Below are 18,054 nucleotides of genomic sequence, written 5' to 3'. Positions count from 1 at the left end.
TGACACCCAGAGTTGTAGTCATGTTGGCCATAGTTCCGTGTTAGTGTCTGCTCCATTTTCTTTGAGATTGTTTCCATTTTCTGCTTGTGTGTTTGATTATTTGGCCGTTCACTAAATGGCTAAAGCCCCTACTTTGCTGGGCCGCGAGGGTTTGCACACATAGAGAATGTAGGAATTTCAGTGGGGTTCCTAAAAGGTTGCAAACAGTTTTTATTGTTGCAAAGAATGTCTTTGCGACAAGAAAAACTCTTGAAGACTATTAAAACTGTTGGCAAATGTCTGGCAAAGGTCTTTGCATCCTTGAATGAACCCTGACGAAAATACTAAGCTTCGTGCTCAGTGAGATTTAGACTTCAGACTAGAATTGTTAATCATAAATGTGAATTCAATAAGGCTGGATGCACCACCCAAAACTTTTCATATCATCTATTTTTAATCCAACTACTGATCTGTTTGAATCAATTGGTGCGACAACATCCATTCCAAAAAGCAGCTCACTATCATCCCTGGCTTCTCGTTCATTACTCATAACCAGTAGCCATTTCCATTGCCCTAATGTTCAGGTGACTTCGCATACTGTCATGCTACCTGTAAAGAAGAAAGGGATTGCTTAGTTAATGAGTAGCTCTGGCAACCTTTGCGCCTCTTGGGATGTCTCGTGAAAACGCCAAGTTGTTTGGAGCCTCTTGCTTCTGTTCTGAAAGAAGATGTAAACTTACAAAGAAACAAGCAGTGTGTCGCTGTAACAGTATGTACTATACTTTGAATGGTCCGTGTGTTCGGAATCTCCGATATGGCGCTCGTCAGAACCAAATCTTCAAGAGGTTAGTGCTCTATTGTATGTTTGACAAAATGCTATGCTTTTCTATGTAGTATGTGATAATGGTTCACCTGATATGTGTTAATCGTTCTTTTTGGGCATTTTTAATATCGTCACATCTTCAGTTTCCACAGAGCAGAGTGTTTGGAAATGTGTTACATGTCACTCCAGAGACATGGTGTGCTCTGTGAGAGTTTGTTGTTAATGATTTATGGCCTTACAGTATGTGGTGTGGATCTTGCATAGTATTGCTTAGCTGGTTCTTTGTGTAAGAGCTTCAAAGAATTTGATTAGATTCCGCTACAGAGAAATCACAAGTTCAAATCGATTGTTATCAACTTTGAAATACTATGTTGTCCATGGAGCTTGTGGAAACACGGTAATGGTGGCTCAGATATTTTTGTCAGTCGCTTTCACTGATTTACATGAAATGAAACAGTCTGAGTTTTGCATAGCTCAATGGTATGCGATTATAAACCACCAGGATTCTGCATTTCTTAGAAAACCCATGTACAATCAGCTTCATTAAAACAGACGTGTAAATCCATCATTTGTAATAAGTGGAATGATATAATTTAAGGCTCTATCAAAATTGAGGAACAATTTATTCTAACTGCACTAAAAATGGACTAAACTGTAATCTGTCATACAAAAATAATCAACAAGCTTCTTTTAGAAGAAATTATGTCACATCATAAGCATTTAATTGTGTCCGATGGAGGGCATCGTGCACCAGACACGGCAAATTTATCAGTGGAAAAAGGGTATACACCATTTTGCCACATTCCTGACAAGAATTGCTGCCTGAGCTACAGTTGAACCTTCACCTAAAAAAAAAGGGACATTTCACATTTCACCCAATAGGTTACTCTGAACCTACCTGACTGTGTTATTCCATTCACTTCTACAATGTCTATTCTGGCTCTAGATGGGCATGAGGTCTGGGCTCTCAAATTCTTTACTACCATACATAAGAATCTTAAAACACAGTTGGAAGCATACAAATGTTTTTCATACCAGGTATACACAAAAGCATCTATACCACTGGTGTCAAACTCAAGGCCCGGGGCCGATACGGCCCGCCACATCATTTTATGTGGCCCGTCAAGACAAATTGTGCATCAAATTTGTGTGTCATTACTAGAATTGCAAATTGTCTTCACTTTTAATAATATCTTTTTTTTTAAATATTTGACCAGTTTTTATGCTTCTGATTTGAATACGATTTATTTGTCAGTTTGTTTTGTCAGTTTGTTTTGTAGCTTTTACTGTATATAATATGAGGTGATCATACATTTATTTGGGTTGACAGTCATAATGGCCCTCCGAAAGAAGCTATGACTACAATGCGGCCCGTGAAAAAAATTTGTTTGACACCCCTGATCTAAACAGTGACCCTGAGTTGTTTTCTCATGCTGTTCTTGTTCTTCTAGATATTCTGGCAGATCAGAGCAGTCCTCTGCTACAAGACCCTGACATGTTACCGTTCAGCAGCTACCCGGGCATGCAGTACACCAGCATGGAGCCAAGCGTGCCTTCACCATATTACTGTAGTCAGAACTACTACCCCCAATACACCGGAGAGGAATGGTACTCCCACACTGGCCTGTATGAACTGAGAAAAGGAACTTTGGAGGCCAGGTATGACGGTGATAGGGAGGAGGTCTCTGCTGGAATGCCTGTTGTGTGCAAGAGGGCCCGGCACATGTCACAGACTGGACGCAGCAAAGGGGAGGAGCTATGTGTTGTCTGTGGAGACAAGGCGTCTGGCTACCACTATAATGCGCTCACCTGTGAAGGCTGCAAAGGTGAGAGTACAGTACAGTACATGACGTCCCCCTTCCAAAAAAATGATAAAATACACACCATTTATTATCAAGTTTATCAAGGCTTTTCTTTCGCTATTGATGCCTCTGGTGGGTGAATACAGTTGTTGTTGTCAGGTGTGGACTGTCCAGACATTCACCTGTTTGGTAGCAAAACTGCTCGTAGGGGTTAACTGACTTATTTTTGTGGTAGATGCTAAGGGTTTGAGTGTACAGGTAATTCCACTCGGTGATATTAAACAATGTTAAGAGTGCGGTATCATCATTGGACTAAGAAAAGGTTCAGGTCTCCCTCCTCTGCTCTCCGTGGTGCTAGGTTTCCTCTCGACTTTCTGCAGTACAATACAGGAGAAACATGAGCTACGTTGCATTATTCCCTGCCATTGTGCTGAATCAGAATGTCCTGTAACTGTTTCAAATTCATCCTTTGTGTATGCATGCGTATGTACTGTGCAAGCCGGAGTGTGTAATAATAATATTCTCAGCAGGGGGGCAAGTGTTGCATATTGTAACAACATAAGTATATAGTGTTGCATATTGCGTATTTATTTTTTGCTACTTATTCTGAGAAATAATGATGAACATTAAAATTAATAAAGAAAAGAAAATAATCATGTTAGTAAAAGTAAGTTGAGCAAATTGGTAGTTTCAAAACTGTGTCAAACTAGTATGTCACTTTGAATGAGTCTGTACCCAGAAGTAACTTAAGCTTAAAAAAAATGGTGACACCAAGCCTAGATGTAGTAGGATCCATTTTTTGTAGACAAGTACATAGTAGTAGCTTTTGATTGACAGTTGTCAATTGAGCGGGGAGTGGTTTCAACACTTGCAACAAACAAGTCTTCAGTGTTTGAGAGCAGACACAACGGCTTGATTTTTCATGATTTTGAAGCGTTGCTATAATGTTTAAATTCACCCATTAAAAATTGACAGTGAGGTTCACACATTTTTCTTTGTGGTTAAATAAAGACCTCTACTGTGGTTTCACTTTACACTTTCAACCAATTAGGCTGTATCTTAAACTGTTTCCGAAGAATGAAGTGCATGCCTTCGTTACTTAACTCTGTCTTTTTCCCACCATTTTAAGGTTTCTTCAGACGGAGCATTACAAAGAATGCGGTCTACAAGTGCAAAAGCGGAGGAAACTGTGAGATGGACATGTATATGCGCAGGAAATGCCAGGAATGTCGACTCAGGAAATGCAAGGAGATGGGCATGTTGGCAGAATGTGAGCATTCACTATTTTTTGTACCAAGCAATGGTGAAAGAATTAGGTAGGCAGGACTTAAATTGGGCTCGTAGTTCTCAAACTGGGGTCCTCTATGGGTTCACAAGCTGTACCTTTAGGGCCCCTGAAAACTTTGTCATAAAGTATTATGTATTCTGTTTGTCGAGAATGTAGTCTTTTTTTTTTAGAGAATTAAATATATTTTCCAGAATGAGTGATGGAATATTATAAGAATAAAGTTTAAAAATCCCCTGTTAAACTTTTCCATCCACCAGTGATTCGACAGCAGTGAGTTGAGGTTTGTTTTTATACAAGTTTCGAAATAAAGGCCTTTTCTAAAATAGAGGCCATACTCTTAACACCAAAATGATTTTTGACCTTGAAGTGAAAAATTAAAATGTCATTTTCTGTCAGGCCTGCTTACTGAGATCCAGTGCAAATCGAAAAGGCTGCGGAAGAACACCAAAGCCTCCCCAGGACAGTTGACTGGAGATGAGACTGAGGGGGCAGACAACAAACAAGTCACATCAACCAGCAAACTGTCAAAGGTACTATTGTTTGCACAAAACAATATTATCCATTTTTGGTAGTTTTATTAAATATATGTTGTAATAATGAAGGATATAAACACCAATGATTTATTAAAGGAGCTGTATCATGCTATTTTAAAATTTCCACGGTTAATTATAGGCATACACGTAGATGATTATTCTGTTTATTACTTATAGCCCAATGGCGATTTATTTTTTCATGAAATTTGATTTCTTTTGTTGGCTGGAAGTAAGACGTCTTTGTTCACTACAGGTTGGTAGACTCAAGGTGCATTCAATGAACATTCACAAAGCGGGACATCTCAAAATAAGCACAAAGAAAAAAACCAATTTAATGCACCAAACAGCCATGACTAGAATTTCAGTACACTGCAGGATGTAGGTGGAAACATTTGGTAGTTTTTTGAATGCACCAAAATCGGAACAGCCACAGGGACAGCTGCTATGAGGAACCGGGCATTTGTTAACTCTGCAGGGGCGGTCTCAAGGGTGGTTCTTCATTTTCTTATGTCACAGAGTGAGGACCTGGATGTTTTCTTGAATAGGGAGAGGATGGTGCTTAGAGAGGATGAATGAGCAAGAATAATCCAAAATGGGTGAATGCAGGAAAACACCACTGGGAGGTGTTTAGGATGAGGAATTAACATTATAACATGACAAAAAGTTCCAAAAAAGGTGATTTAGCCTGATAGGGCTCCTTTAATTTGCACATGTCGCTTTTTGTAGCTTAGCAAAATAAATAAATAAATAAATAAAAATCTAACACCATTAAAAATTGTAGTATACGAATTCATAGTTTTACTCGCCCTGTCGGTTTCCAGGAAAAAATTACTGAAGAGCAGCAGGCACTCATAAAGGCCATTTTAGATGCCTACAACAGACATCAAATTCCCCAAGAAGTCACCAAAAAGCTGGTATTGTGCTTTCATTTGCTCTCTCTTTTTATTCATAGAGTACAAAAATGTTTTGGTCTTTTTTTGCAATCAACCCAAGTGCTCACTACTGTATAAATCCTTCTTACTTTTTATTTTTACTTTCATTCTCATCTCAAATGACTGTTGTTTTCTCATACTAGCTACAAGAGGAGTACAGTGCTGAAGAAAATTTTCTCCTCTTGACAGAAATGGCAACAAGTCAAGTCCAGGTTCTCGTGGAGTTTACAAAAAATATCCCAGGTTTTATTCACTCCTTTACAAAACCTTTCTGTTTTACAAGAAAAACCAAAACAGAAAGATGAATTGTGTTCTTTTTTTCCATGACGTTTCTCACAGGCTTTGTGTCTTTGGATCACGAAGATCAGATTGCTCTGCTTAAAGGTTCAGCAGTAGAAGCCATGTTTCTGCGCTCTGCTCAAGTGTTTAGCCGAAAGATGCCCAGTGGACACACTGAAGTCTTGGAGGAAAGGATACGTAAAAGTGGTCAGTCCCTCCCACACAAGTAGTGTCATAGTCTGAATACCTTTTTTTTTATTTTTTTTTATGAATTTCTTTCAGGAATTTATAAAATACTAAATTGACCCCTCAACAAAAAAGACTTACAATTACAAATGCTATCCTTCAACAAGCTATTGATGCATCTTGTGGCCGTTGGAGTCAGATGCTCCATGTGTATAATTCATCAGCTGAGACGTACATCTTGGTGACTTGTTGATCTCTCAGCTGGTTTTGGTTACAGTGGGACACATTCCCCTTCTGGGTTATGTTCCATTTAGTTCTACGCATACGCCCGCGCCTGTGTATGTGTGTGGGGTGGGGGCATTGCTGGCAAGTAAGAGTGAATATTGTAGGAAAGATTTATAGGGAAGTAACCTATTTAAATCATTCTCACGCTTTATGTCACAGGTGTCAAACTCAAGGCCCGGGGGCCAGATACGGCCCGCCACATCGTTTTATGTGGCCCGCCAAGACAAATTGTGCATCAAATCTGTGTGTCATTACTAGAATTGCAAATTGTCTTCACTTTTAATAATATCTTTTGTTTTAAATATTTGACCAGCCTTTACTCGTCTGATTTGAAAACGAGTTATTTGTCAGTTTGTTTTGTAGCTTTTACTGTATATAATATGAGATGCTCATACATTTATTTGGGTTGACAGTCATAATGGCCCTCCGAAAGAAGCTATGACTATAATGCGGCCTGCGAAAAAAAGGAGTTTAACACCCCTACTTTATGTATAGTCGAAAGTATGTTAAAATTCCATTCACACTGAAATACAAAGTAACCAAAAAACAAAAAAACAAACCCATGCTTGCACATAGTCAGTAGTTGGCAATACACTTTGGCAGTGTATGTACTGTATTACTTTAGAATTCAATGTAAAGGCGTGACCACTCATTACATGTGAAGTCACTTAGCTCCTGGAGATCAGTGAATAAGTCAAATGAAAGAAATTAGACTGTCCACTTGGCCGTTTGAATGGCAAACTGACATCGGACAGCATTGTGTCCCTGAACAAAGAGTCGAATGAGCACGCTCCTCCTGACTCCTGTGCGGCGTTTGCATATTTGCATATTCTCTCTGTGCTCGTGGGAGTTATTCTGTTTTTTTTTGCAGATTTGAAAAACATGCATAATTATGCTAATTGAAGACTTTAAATGGCTCACAGGTGTGAATGTGGGTGTGTATCGTAGTTTTTCTATATGTGCCCAGTGATTGGTTAGCAACCAGTCAAGGATGTCCACCTGCTTTTGCACAAAGCTTGTTATTTAGTCCATGTGTCAAGATGGACAGTTGACAGAATGATAGCTGATGATGAGCTGTGATTGGTGGTCAGCAGACATTCACACATAAAGGCCAGGGAAGAAGACCAAAGAAGCAAAACGGTCGGAGGAGACTATTGTTCCTTATCCAAACATCTTGAGTGCTATTGTTCAAATTTCTCTTTTGGGCCCTGCTGGCATTTCTGAATGCTCGCTGATGTGTCCGAGCGGACAGACATTCCATTTTATACAGCTTCTTATGTGAGAGACTAAAACGAGCACAAAATTTAAATAAAACTTCATTTCCAAGTAACTTTTAACAACTGTTTGAGCAAGACAATAATATAGAAACAGGAACAATCCATCCATCCATCATTCATTTATTTATTTATTTGTTTGTTTGTAAAGCTGCTTTCTTTGCGCTGTTGTCTTTCAGGCATTTCAGAGGAGTTCATCACACCAATGTTTAACTTTTACAAAAGTATTGGTGAACTCCACATGGTGCAGGAGGAGCAAGCTCTCCTCACAGCCATAACCATCCTGACACCAGGTGAGTGGCTGCTAGCTGCTACACACGCAGCCTTCTTGTGTCACAAACGTGAACATTCAAGTATTTCACTATGTAATGAATCCTACTCTAGATCGGCCTTACGTAAAGGATCAAAAGGCTGTCGAGAACCTGCAGGAACCTATGCTGGACGTACTGAGGAAGCTTTGCATTTTGCAGCATCCGCAGGATCCTCAGTACTTTGCACGGCTGCTGGGCCGGTTGACCGAGCTGAGAACACTCAACCACTATCATGCAGAAATGCTTATGTCGTGGAGAATGAACGATCATAAATTCACACCTCTACTCTGTGAGATCTGGGACGTGCAGTGAATAAACCTCACGCGATGTAACATGAACATTTTCAACTTAAAAGTCAAGGTCCACAATGGTGCATATCAACTGGTACACAAGCTTTAAATAAACTCCCGTGCAACTGTTTTGCTTGATAGTACCTGATTACTCTCAACAAATACCGTTATATATTATTATGTCTTCTGATCTATTTTTTTTAACCATCCATTTCTATAGTTCCTCAATTAGGGCGAGATGAACCCAGTTTACCAACAAGAGGTGGGGTACACCGTGGACTGGCTGCTAGCCAATCACAGGGCACTTATTGACAAACCACACTTAGATGCATATTCACATCTATGGACAGTTTAGAATCTTCACTTAAGCTAACGTGCATGCTTTTGGAATGTTGGAAAAAAAATCTGGGTACCCTGATGTAACAAACGCAAGCACAAGGAGAATAAATGCTCACCACATATTTTGGAATTTTGACATTCTCTTTCTATTTATTAAAATTCGATGGAATTTTAATTTCTGATGTGGTTATATGGTGAACTACCTACTACTTTTATTCAGCGGTAGGTTAGCTGCTGCACAATATCTCTAAATGTATTTCTTGTAATAACTATCGTACTGTATGTAGAAATGACATAGTAGGTTAAAATCTAATTTCTTATTGCTGATCAGTCCAGCTCCATATACTGTACCATACTGTACGGTCAAGAAATAAAATAAAATAACTTGTGGATTTCTAATGTGTTTATTCATACATTGAATACACATAATTAAAAATATCACTATTGAAATGATATTACAGTAATTTCACATATTCAACCAACTCACAAGATAACTATACAAAATGTACATGATTGGCGTCATGCCCTTACACCGTTTTATTTTATAGCTCCATGTACGTAGCATTTTTTTCAAGAACATTGATAACTGTGTCACAGCACCACCTCGTGGAGATATTTGCTTATAGCTCACACAATGCAATTACCTTTGGTTAGTTCTGAAATTTTGCAAATAAAATAAAATAGCAAAACTCTTTTTGTTTGACTACTTGACTATTTGCTCATAAAAGTAAAAAAAACAACGGTGGCATTTACTGTTCTGTGCTTATTTATGTGTGTATGTGAGTGAGTTGGCCTCGGGATACACCAAGAAGCCTGAGAAGGTGGTGTACCTCCCCTGGTTGCTGTATACAGCGTAACGATTATCCTGCTGACTGTACAGCCACACAGTGTCGCCCTTGTGAAGGAAAAGCATCAAACTCTGACTCTGCATCTCCCGTCTCTTGGACGTATCGTCGTCAAACACCATGGCCTGTACCACGCCCTCTCCAGTCATCAGCTTCACAGAAAGAGCCTTCCGAGGGTGTTTACCCACTGTGAATGCAAAATAGTAAGCCCCGGGGAAGCGGCAGGTGAACTTGCCCGAGGATTTATTGAAATGGCCCCCGATGTTGACGAATTCTACATCAAAGGTCAGAGGTGACTTGTGCTGCTGCTTGCGACGCTGGCCTATAAACGTGGATGTCCGTGCCACAGAGAAGGCTGATCTGGGCTGCTCAAATGGCTGATGTCTGACCTGAGGGGGACAGTCTGGGTGAGGCATCAGGTGGTTGCTGATGTAGCTGCTTGGAGAGGTGTCGGGATAGACGAGGTAACCAGAGAAGCTGACGTAAGGGCCGGCGTTGCTATACAAAGCATACTGAGAATTCTGCTGCAACATTAACCACACTGTGTCCATTTCCTCCAATGCGATCATTATGCTTTGACTTTGAACTTTTCTGCCCTTCTTGCGGTAATCATCATAAGCCATGGCCTGCACCTCCCGCCCGTTTTTCACCAGAATGACGGAGAGCATTTTGTTTGGGAATTTCCCCATCGAGAAGGAGAAGTAGTACACTCCTGGGAGGCGGCAACGAAAGTAACCAGTGTCTGGATTGAAGTCCCTTCCGATGTTGACCAAGAGCTTGTTAAAGGTCACGACACTCTGCTTGCCCCCCAGTATGCTGCTGGTACGCGTAGCAGAGAAAGCTGAGCGCGGACCTGTTGTCACTGGAGGGGCACGCTGGGGGGAGCTTGGGCCACAGGTGCTCACTATCAATAAAGCTACAAGATAAAATCGGGGGGCCCATTCACCTGTAGAGGGAAAAACAAAGCGCAGGGCAAAGAATCATACCACTGTGATTGAGTGTGTCAGATTGAGTATCGGCAGCGCAAGTTAATGTCAATCATAAGAAGGAACATGGCGAACTGAATTGGTGTGAGCAGTCGCCCCTTTATACTGTGGCTGATACTGTCTGTGCTCTCTGTGAACACATAGGACTCAATTAAGTTCTGCATCATCTCCTCCTGTGTGAGGTGAACAATAGACATCTTTAGAAGAGTTTGGTGAGGTGGGTTGGAATGGAATGACTGCTATTCGCTAAGTATAACAAATGAAACTTTTTTATTTTACATGAAATGTTCATTGTACTGTTTATATTTTTTTATTGTTTAATGTGTTTCCTATCAAAGACATAAATTCCCAACTAGTTTCAGGTCACAATATTTGAGAAAATTAAATCAGATTTTGACAGAGGATTAAAATGTATCTAAAAATAAGTACAATTATACTTATTACATAGCAAAAGCAGAAATATTTTGACCCTATGACATCACCTAACACAAGTAGTAATTTAAACTTGAACTCGATGAGCGGTTAAAAAAATACTAGGAGTCAAATAATCTTTACGTCTATAAAAAGAAAAAAAAAAGAAAAAGAAAGAACAAATACCATGCAAAATGTTCAACAAAGTAAAATTTTCTTAATGCTAGACTCAACAAAGTCAATAATGGATTGAATTGAACCTGTCGTCTAATTACGCCACAATAATTAAACATGTATCATTGTCATCCTACCAAAAAAATACAGCTCAACATTCTAACTATTTTTTACGAGATATAATTTTGTACATCTCTGTTAAAGCAATCCATCTGCCATGTCAGGTTATTATGGTCCATGGGAAAATTCTTGATAAAAATATAACACTCACCTGTTGAGCAATGTAGAGTATGAATTCCTACCATCTTCCTAAAGGGAACAAAAAAGACGGAGTTCCAAAGAAGTGATCGTTGCTCAACTTCAAATGCCCCAATAAGTTCTCATAACGGGCCTGAAGTGCAAACGGCCGATCCTTTTGTCTCCATGCATTTATGGAGAGGAGGAGCTTCACACCATCCTCCAATGTTTAGCCTGCAGAGCATAAAAAAGGACAAATTCAAGGATTATTTTACGTGCCCTTATTTGGGTGAAAGTGTAATTCAACCTTTGTTTTGTCTAAAAGAAAACGAACTGTGATAGAGCGGGCCCATAGAAAGACTAGCCAAGGCACACATTTCACTTGAAATTTTATTTTCTAGCTTTGGTTTCTTTAAATTGTGCTTTTACATTATTAAGTGCCCTTATTAATAAGATTACATTTACTTATATTCATTTTGTCTTCATTTCTCTAAATAAATAACATATTGACATCTACATTATGAGGAAATCAAAGTATCAGGCAATCAATCTTTTATCACTGTCATTTCAGATTGTAATAACTGGGACGGCTGGCAGTGATTCATACAGACATGCAGGCTTAATACAGTCAGTAACAGCTCATAAAATATCGCCGACCTCGAGTCAGAAATTGGGACACAGCAATATATGTATATATAAGTGTGTGTTTTGCGTGTGTGTGTTCCTGTAAGATATGATTTGAAAAAGATTAAAACAAAGGACATCTTCACTTTAATTATACAGTGATCCCTCGCTACTTCGCGTTTCGTTTATCGCGGCTTCACTACATCGAGGATTTTTTTTCTCCAAATTAAACAAACATTTAAAAGTCAAAATAAAACTTCTAAATTGAGAAAACATGTGTCTAACTTTTAGGACAATGTAGTATTACTCCAAATGTTCATTTACATTCCTTCAGAAGTCCGTTTTCGCGTGTTAGCACGATCGCGAATTAGCATCTTTCCGCTAACTCGTTAGCCTGCCCAGTACTTCCTGTTGGTAAAACGTACTTCGCGGATTTCACTTATCGCGGGTGGTTTTTTGAACCAATTATCCGCGATAAACGAGGGATCACTGTAGTTAGTTTGAAGGTTCAGTTAGTGTTGATTTAGTAAAAAATATGTTTTTAATTTTTATTTGGTTAAGTGTTTGTTTAGATTGTTTTAACTTTAGTTTTAGTCAATTATAATAACCTTGAAACTGTGCACACAGAAGGATGCCGGACGTCTTCACCATTTACTCATAGACTTTTACTCTGGAAATACTCTACAAGGTGCCTTTGACGACTATCGAAGTTATTTTCTGCTAAGGTAATCTTACTTTTACTCAAGTATCGCTTTCGGATTTTGTTATTGGTGTGCACAACAGATGGCTTGCTCCAAGTGCTTCCTCCCATCTGTGGTCATGACGCAGAGAACCCGGAAGTCGTAGGTGTGTGCGTGTGCTGTCAACGAGAGAAGGCACTCACTGAGCTAAAGCTCGCATTTAAGACAAGATGACAGGACTGCCCCGCAGGATTATAAAGGTAACAAATTCACGTTCAAAGATTAACCCCTGTGATTTATTTCTTGTGGTTTTTGCTCAACATATTCGGCCCACACGCGCAAAAGATCGAATATAGGCTTTTGATGCTAACGGTAGCATTCACCACGATACCGTTAGTTGTCCGAAGTGATTTCCGTTTTCTTACCGTGAGAAGGTCAGGCAAAAGTTTTGGTTAAAACGTGACCACCACGTCTAATCTCGTTTATTGCTGCTAATAGTAAGAAACATAACAAACTGTGTGTTTTCGTTTAAATCCATTGATAGAATGCTGTAGGGATTGACGACCTCACTGGCTAAGCAGGCTAACGAAGCTAACCATGCTAAACAGGTCTACCCTCGTTGAGTGTTTAAAAATGGAAAACTCGCCACGCCATTAACATTTTGTCCCTACCCAAAACAGTGGTTTTGCACTCAAATATAAACGATGCGTTTAGAAGTTGGATGTCTTTCGTGTAATTTATTTGATCGTGGGGCCTTTTGGTGCAATTTCTACGTGCTAATTTCAGTCTAATTCTTGCAGTAAGGCAATGGGCGAATGTTTGTCCCTAGTGAGCAATAACGATATATTTAGGAATAAAACATGATAAATTAATTGTTAGCGCCCTGCTCAATTTTGTATTCTGTAAGGCCTATTTGAATCGATCATTAGAATCAGCATAAACGTGATTTAAAAGGGTTTCACCAAAATTGAACCTTTTAACAATTGATAAGTCAGAACTCAAACTCTTCATCAGTGGTTGATATTATGAATTACAAACAATGCTGTGCATTCTTTCGTGGTGACTATAATTGGTAAAAACTCAAATGAATCGCACCAAAATATCTTATGTTTATGTCGTATGTATCCAAACTTCTGACTTGGGGTGTTCTACATAAGAATCAAACCCAGGCTAATTGACTCTATCCCACTCAGTCCTTTTATAAATCCAAATGTAATTGAATCACTTCCTATAACAAGCTGGTTATCGGTGGAGGTCTGGATCATTTGGTTTGCACACCCAAGAGAGCTAAGTAAGTTAGCCAAAGATGTTGCTACTCATATAGCCTCTCCATTCACTACAAATGCCATATTCTTAGGCAGCCCCTTTGAAATACGTCGTAATACAAGTATTGTGCTACACTTCATTTTCATATCAAGCAGCGGTTTTAAGTACACATTACTCCACGCACTAAGATGTCTACTAATCACAATTAGAAGCCAATTCCCAACATCTGAAATATTGTGTAACATCTACCATTTTGAGGATTTGATGTTAAACACGCATTGTGATAAAAGTAATTCAATTAGGCTCGCACACTAGGTGGTTTATAATTGTGACTTCACCGGAATTTGTGTATAACTTGGATTGCTATCAATAAGTGCTAACTGCAGTAGTAAAGTCATTACAGTAAATATTTAACATGCATACTAGGCCATACTTACAAAACAATGAAACGAAAAATGTGACTCAGCATCCCTTATTGTGCTGCATGAGGAAGTACTCTTGCGCCATGCTGATCATAACCTCTAAATATCATAATTACAATTAACATTTGAATAGTAAAAAAATGTCTACACCATAAATATAAAGATGCCAAATCAAACACCGTAAGTACAGTGAAATCCCTACTTACTAACTTAATTAGTCACAACGTCATCAGATACGCTCTGATCGAGTCGCTCACGGGTTTGGAAGTTGAATTTGGTTCGTAAGAGGAGGCAAAAAAATCTCGAGGCTCCTCGAGGATTATTTTTCTCGAAATATTTATGAGTATAGACATTTGTAAGTAGAGATTTCAATGTGCAAAAATGACTAACACTGGCAGGATTGTTTGAACTCACCAGTACAACACCAATGCAATTGTAACATTCTCAGACCATAAATGTAAAACAATTAAATGGAAAGAAAAACAGTATGGCGGCCAGGTTTTTGGCCTCAAGATAACATAATCTTATGCCAGTGCGAAAATTAAATTCTCTGATAAAATGGTCTAATTATTGCAAAATGTCATAAAGGACCCCTCACTGCATTTACTAGAAATTAGCAAAAGTTGTCATGGAAAATCAGAAAATGTTTAGGCACTGTACACATCATCATTATAGGAAAATATTTTTACATTCAAAATAATTTCATTCTTCATGTAGGGTAAAATGGGTTTGCTATGGAAGTTTTTGCAATGTATTTTGCTTGAAGTTATTTTGTTCAATACATTTCAATCGACATTAATTATACATGGATTTTATTTTGACTCAGGAGGTACCGATATAATTCAACCGACAGAAAATAATCTTTCTTGTTGAATGTTTCCCACAATGTGTGGAGTGGGGGCTATCCATGTAGAGAAGAAAGCCTAATAGGAACAGAAAAATGTAAGCTCTACAGGTGAGTGACTAAGCCAGCCGCAGACCGACATTTGTGGGAAAAGGCGGGAATGTTGGAGGCCTTGAGCCTTTGGCACGTGGGACTGGTACTGGGAGCCCCTCTTGTCTGTGTTTTCACTGCATGGTTTTGTCTGTGGGTTATCTAAAATATTTCAGGAATTTCACTCCGAGCTACATTCAGGAGAGGGCTGTCAAAAACAAGTACGTTAACTAGTTAACACACACTCATTCCTAGTTAGCGGATTCTGTTCATTTCGGCCGGCCCACGATGGACATAAAATGAAGCTTCCTGGCTATGTCAGATAAAAACGGAAAAAGCAGGGCAGAATACTGTATTGGCCCGAATATAAGACGACCCTGATTATAAGATGACCCCCTCTTTTTCAAGACTCAAGTTTGAAAAAAGACTTTTTTTACACCAAATTTAATTTTTATAAAGAAAATAATTATAGCACATCTGAAACAAATGATTCTAACAATATATTTGAGAGAAAAAGCATGTTATTTTGCCTCATTCAAATCATGCACAAACTAACACATCTTAATATCTGAACATTTAAATATGTAAACTAAAGTGCAACCACATTTGTAAATAAATGGGGGGGGGGAATATTGACTCGTGAACTGGGTCACCATTCGCAGCCCTCAGTGGAGCATGTTTTCTGAAAAAAACTAAAGTTTGTGTCTGTGCACTTTGCAGTCAATAAATAACTGTTACAGGTAAAAACACAAATATACTTATTTAAGAGACATTGTTGGGCTCTTTGCCAACGTCACTAGGTCGGTAATTCAAATTGATTCTTTGCTCCATGTTGTGCCACCTACTCTTGGATGACCAATGCGTGATAGTAGCGTGCTGCACAAGAGTGAAAACAAAACTGTGAAGGGATAGTGTTATGGCAAAATAGAGTTGGGATGTTGCACAACACCATGACATAAAAAATTTGCCAATTTGCACGGAGTCGTCATGAGAGTGGCTGCCGCAGTCTCATCTTACATCAGTGGAAGTGCGCATGGAGGTCGCCTCATCGCCACCTACTGACTGAGCATACAAGCTACATTTAGAGAACAGTTTGACAACATTGGCTCCTATGGAACTTCTCAAAAACTCTTATTTTCAAGTAATTTGTAGCATGAGATTAAAGCAAAAGCTAAATGGAATTTTTGCATTGCTTTGTTTTTGTTTTGCCAGGAAACGCAGCGCTTGTTTGCAGAGCCTGTGCCAGGTATCCAGGCAGAGCCGGATGAGAGCAACGCTCGCTACTTTCACGTGGTCATATCTGGACCACAGGACTCACCTTTTGAGGGGGGTACATTCAAACTTGAACTCTTTTTACCGGAGGAATATCCCATGGCAGCACCTAAAGTTCGCTTCATGACTAAAATATATCATCCCAATGTAGACAAGCTGGGAAGAATATGTTTAGACATTCTGAAAGGTAAGTTAAAAAATTATGATCATATTGACATTAAGAGCGTGTATATTATAGCCTTCCTGCCAGAAGTGATAGAAAATTATACATTTTTCAATCGGCCTCCTCTGTTCTCATTTCCTTCTTATTCACTAATTATTTCAGATAAATGGTCACCAGCTCTGCAGATTCGCACGGTGCTCCTGTCCATCCAGGCATTACTCAGTGCACCAAACCCTGATGATCCCTTAGCAAATGACGTTGCCGAGAAATGGAAGACCAATGAAGCTGAAGCTATAGAGACGGGTAAGAGCTGCTGGCTTTGAATGAAATTACAACTCTGGTGGGATTTTCAGCTGTACTAATAGTCCTTTTTGAAAATATTCTTGTCGACTTTATATATTTTTTTTCTTCTCAACCCCTCTTCAGCCAAGTCATGGACCAGACTTTACGCTGGAAACAAATGAAGCGACGAGCAGCCTGTCAAGTGAAGACCCACACGGAAGTCAAGTGTGAACACAAGTCCTCATGTTCTGCCAATACCTCCTTTATTTGCATTTGAAGGACACGGTCAAATTAAAACACACGTACACACGCACACTTAAGCTATAAATAAACATGAATATAATGAAAAGGGAAAAAGTGCTGGCAATTAGTGAATGCATTCTAGTAAAACGACTCGTCTTTGTCCTAAATAACTCACTACTGTTTGCTCAGAGGTTTAGGTCAGCTCACCTTGGCTTTCTTTGTACATCGATAGTCTGTCAACTGCTGCTTTTTTTAAGCTTTTCAAGAGGGAGGAACCTGCATCCCACATCATTGCTTGGGGGAGAGGAGTCTTGAGGGTAATAAGGAGGAGACAGCAGTGGAACAGGGTGAGGAATGAAGGGCTCGCTGTGGCCAGTATAGTAATTTTTTATGTTTATTTTAACTGTGTTCCTTTATCACTGTCGATTAAAAGCAACTAACAACTACTAATGTTTATTACCATCTGTGGTGTTGTATGACGGCCACGTGGAGGGAGATAAGTGTTTGTTCTGGCCAATCACAAAACAGCTCTCCTTATTTAAACTCACAGCTAATAGGACTGAAAGCCAAAACTGAGCCTTTTACAAATTGCATACATCACCGTCACTTTTTAACCACTTCTAGCTGGAAATTGTGTTAAGTGCGTGTCAGTGCTGTTAGGATGGACATTATGGACCTTGACTTAGTTTGAGCTTTTTTTTGTTTTGTTTAACTTTACAATATCTAGTCCTCAATGTATTTTTTCTTCTTAGTACAGTCATACTAAACTCCACTCAGCTTTTTTCTTCTAGTGCATTTTCAGTCTTGACACTACATGACTCAGTTGTGTATGACCTTCTTCCCAATGGCTATTAATCCACAAAGCAGGGGTTCCATTTGCGCTTTCACCTTATTTAATAATAAGTCAGGATTGGAATGTCTTATGTGATGTTAAGGTGTGGTGTGATCAGTCTCCTCCAATTTAGGTCAGTGTAGAATTTGACACTTGACATTTGTGGCTACAAAGCCGAGTTAAAATGTAAATTTTTGATCATCCGGGAGGAAACTTTTTCCCGTTCTGAGAATGTTATGGAAAACGATCATCTGCATACATTTTAGTTCTGTAAATAAACTCCGTTAGATAATAAACACATGCTTGCGTTTGATTTTTTTGCCGTTAAGTTGAATAAAACAGTGATCAGTAGTCACAATTTC

The 18,054-nt window shown here is 39.1% G+C and overlaps 3 protein-coding genes across 3 annotated transcripts; 2 read left to right on the top strand and 1 right to left on the bottom strand.

Annotated features, from left to right (window-relative positions):
* The first annotated feature begins 636 nt into the window (after positions 1-636).
* Positions 637-8,113, top strand: nr1h4 (nuclear receptor subfamily 1, group H, member 4). The gene is made up of 9 exons (XM_049722884.1): positions 637-824; positions 2,254-2,628; positions 3,734-3,874; positions 4,289-4,422; positions 5,247-5,339; positions 5,501-5,600; positions 5,697-5,843; positions 7,561-7,674; positions 7,766-8,113. The coding sequence occupies exons 1-9, from the start codon at positions 767-769 to the stop codon at positions 8,002-8,004; spliced, it is 1,401 nt and encodes a 466-aa protein (XP_049578841.1). The 5' UTR covers positions 637-766; the 3' UTR covers positions 8,005-8,113.
* A 593-nt stretch (positions 8,114-8,706) lies between these two features.
* On the bottom strand, positions 8,707-11,146 carry c1qtnf13 (C1q and TNF related 13). The gene is made up of 2 exons (XM_049722885.2): positions 11,009-11,146; positions 8,707-10,112 (listed from the first exon to the last, which is right to left on the bottom strand). Exons 1-2 carry the CDS (start codon positions 11,040-11,042, stop codon positions 9,085-9,087), a joined length of 1,062 nt encoding a protein of 353 aa, XP_049578842.1. The 5' UTR covers positions 11,043-11,146; the 3' UTR covers positions 8,707-9,084.
* Positions 11,147-12,378: 1,232 nt separating this feature from the next.
* Positions 12,379-17,988, top strand: ube2na (ubiquitin-conjugating enzyme E2Na). Its single transcript, XM_049722886.1, has 4 exons — positions 12,379-12,538; positions 16,113-16,359; positions 16,498-16,638; positions 16,762-17,988. The coding sequence occupies exons 1-4, from the start codon at positions 12,509-12,511 to the stop codon at positions 16,797-16,799; spliced, it is 456 nt and encodes a 151-aa protein (XP_049578843.1). The 5' UTR covers positions 12,379-12,508; the 3' UTR covers positions 16,800-17,988.
* Positions 17,989-18,054: the final 66 nt, after the last annotated feature.

The sequence above is a fragment of the Syngnathus scovelli genome, chromosome 6 (genome assembly GCF_024217435.2).
Source record: "Syngnathus scovelli strain Florida chromosome 6, RoL_Ssco_1.2, whole genome shotgun sequence".
Taxonomy (NCBI): Eukaryota; Metazoa; Chordata; class Actinopteri; order Syngnathiformes; family Syngnathidae; genus Syngnathus; species Syngnathus scovelli.
Note: the sequence above shows the minus strand (reverse complement) of the source record. Positions and strands in the feature narration are given on the sequence as shown.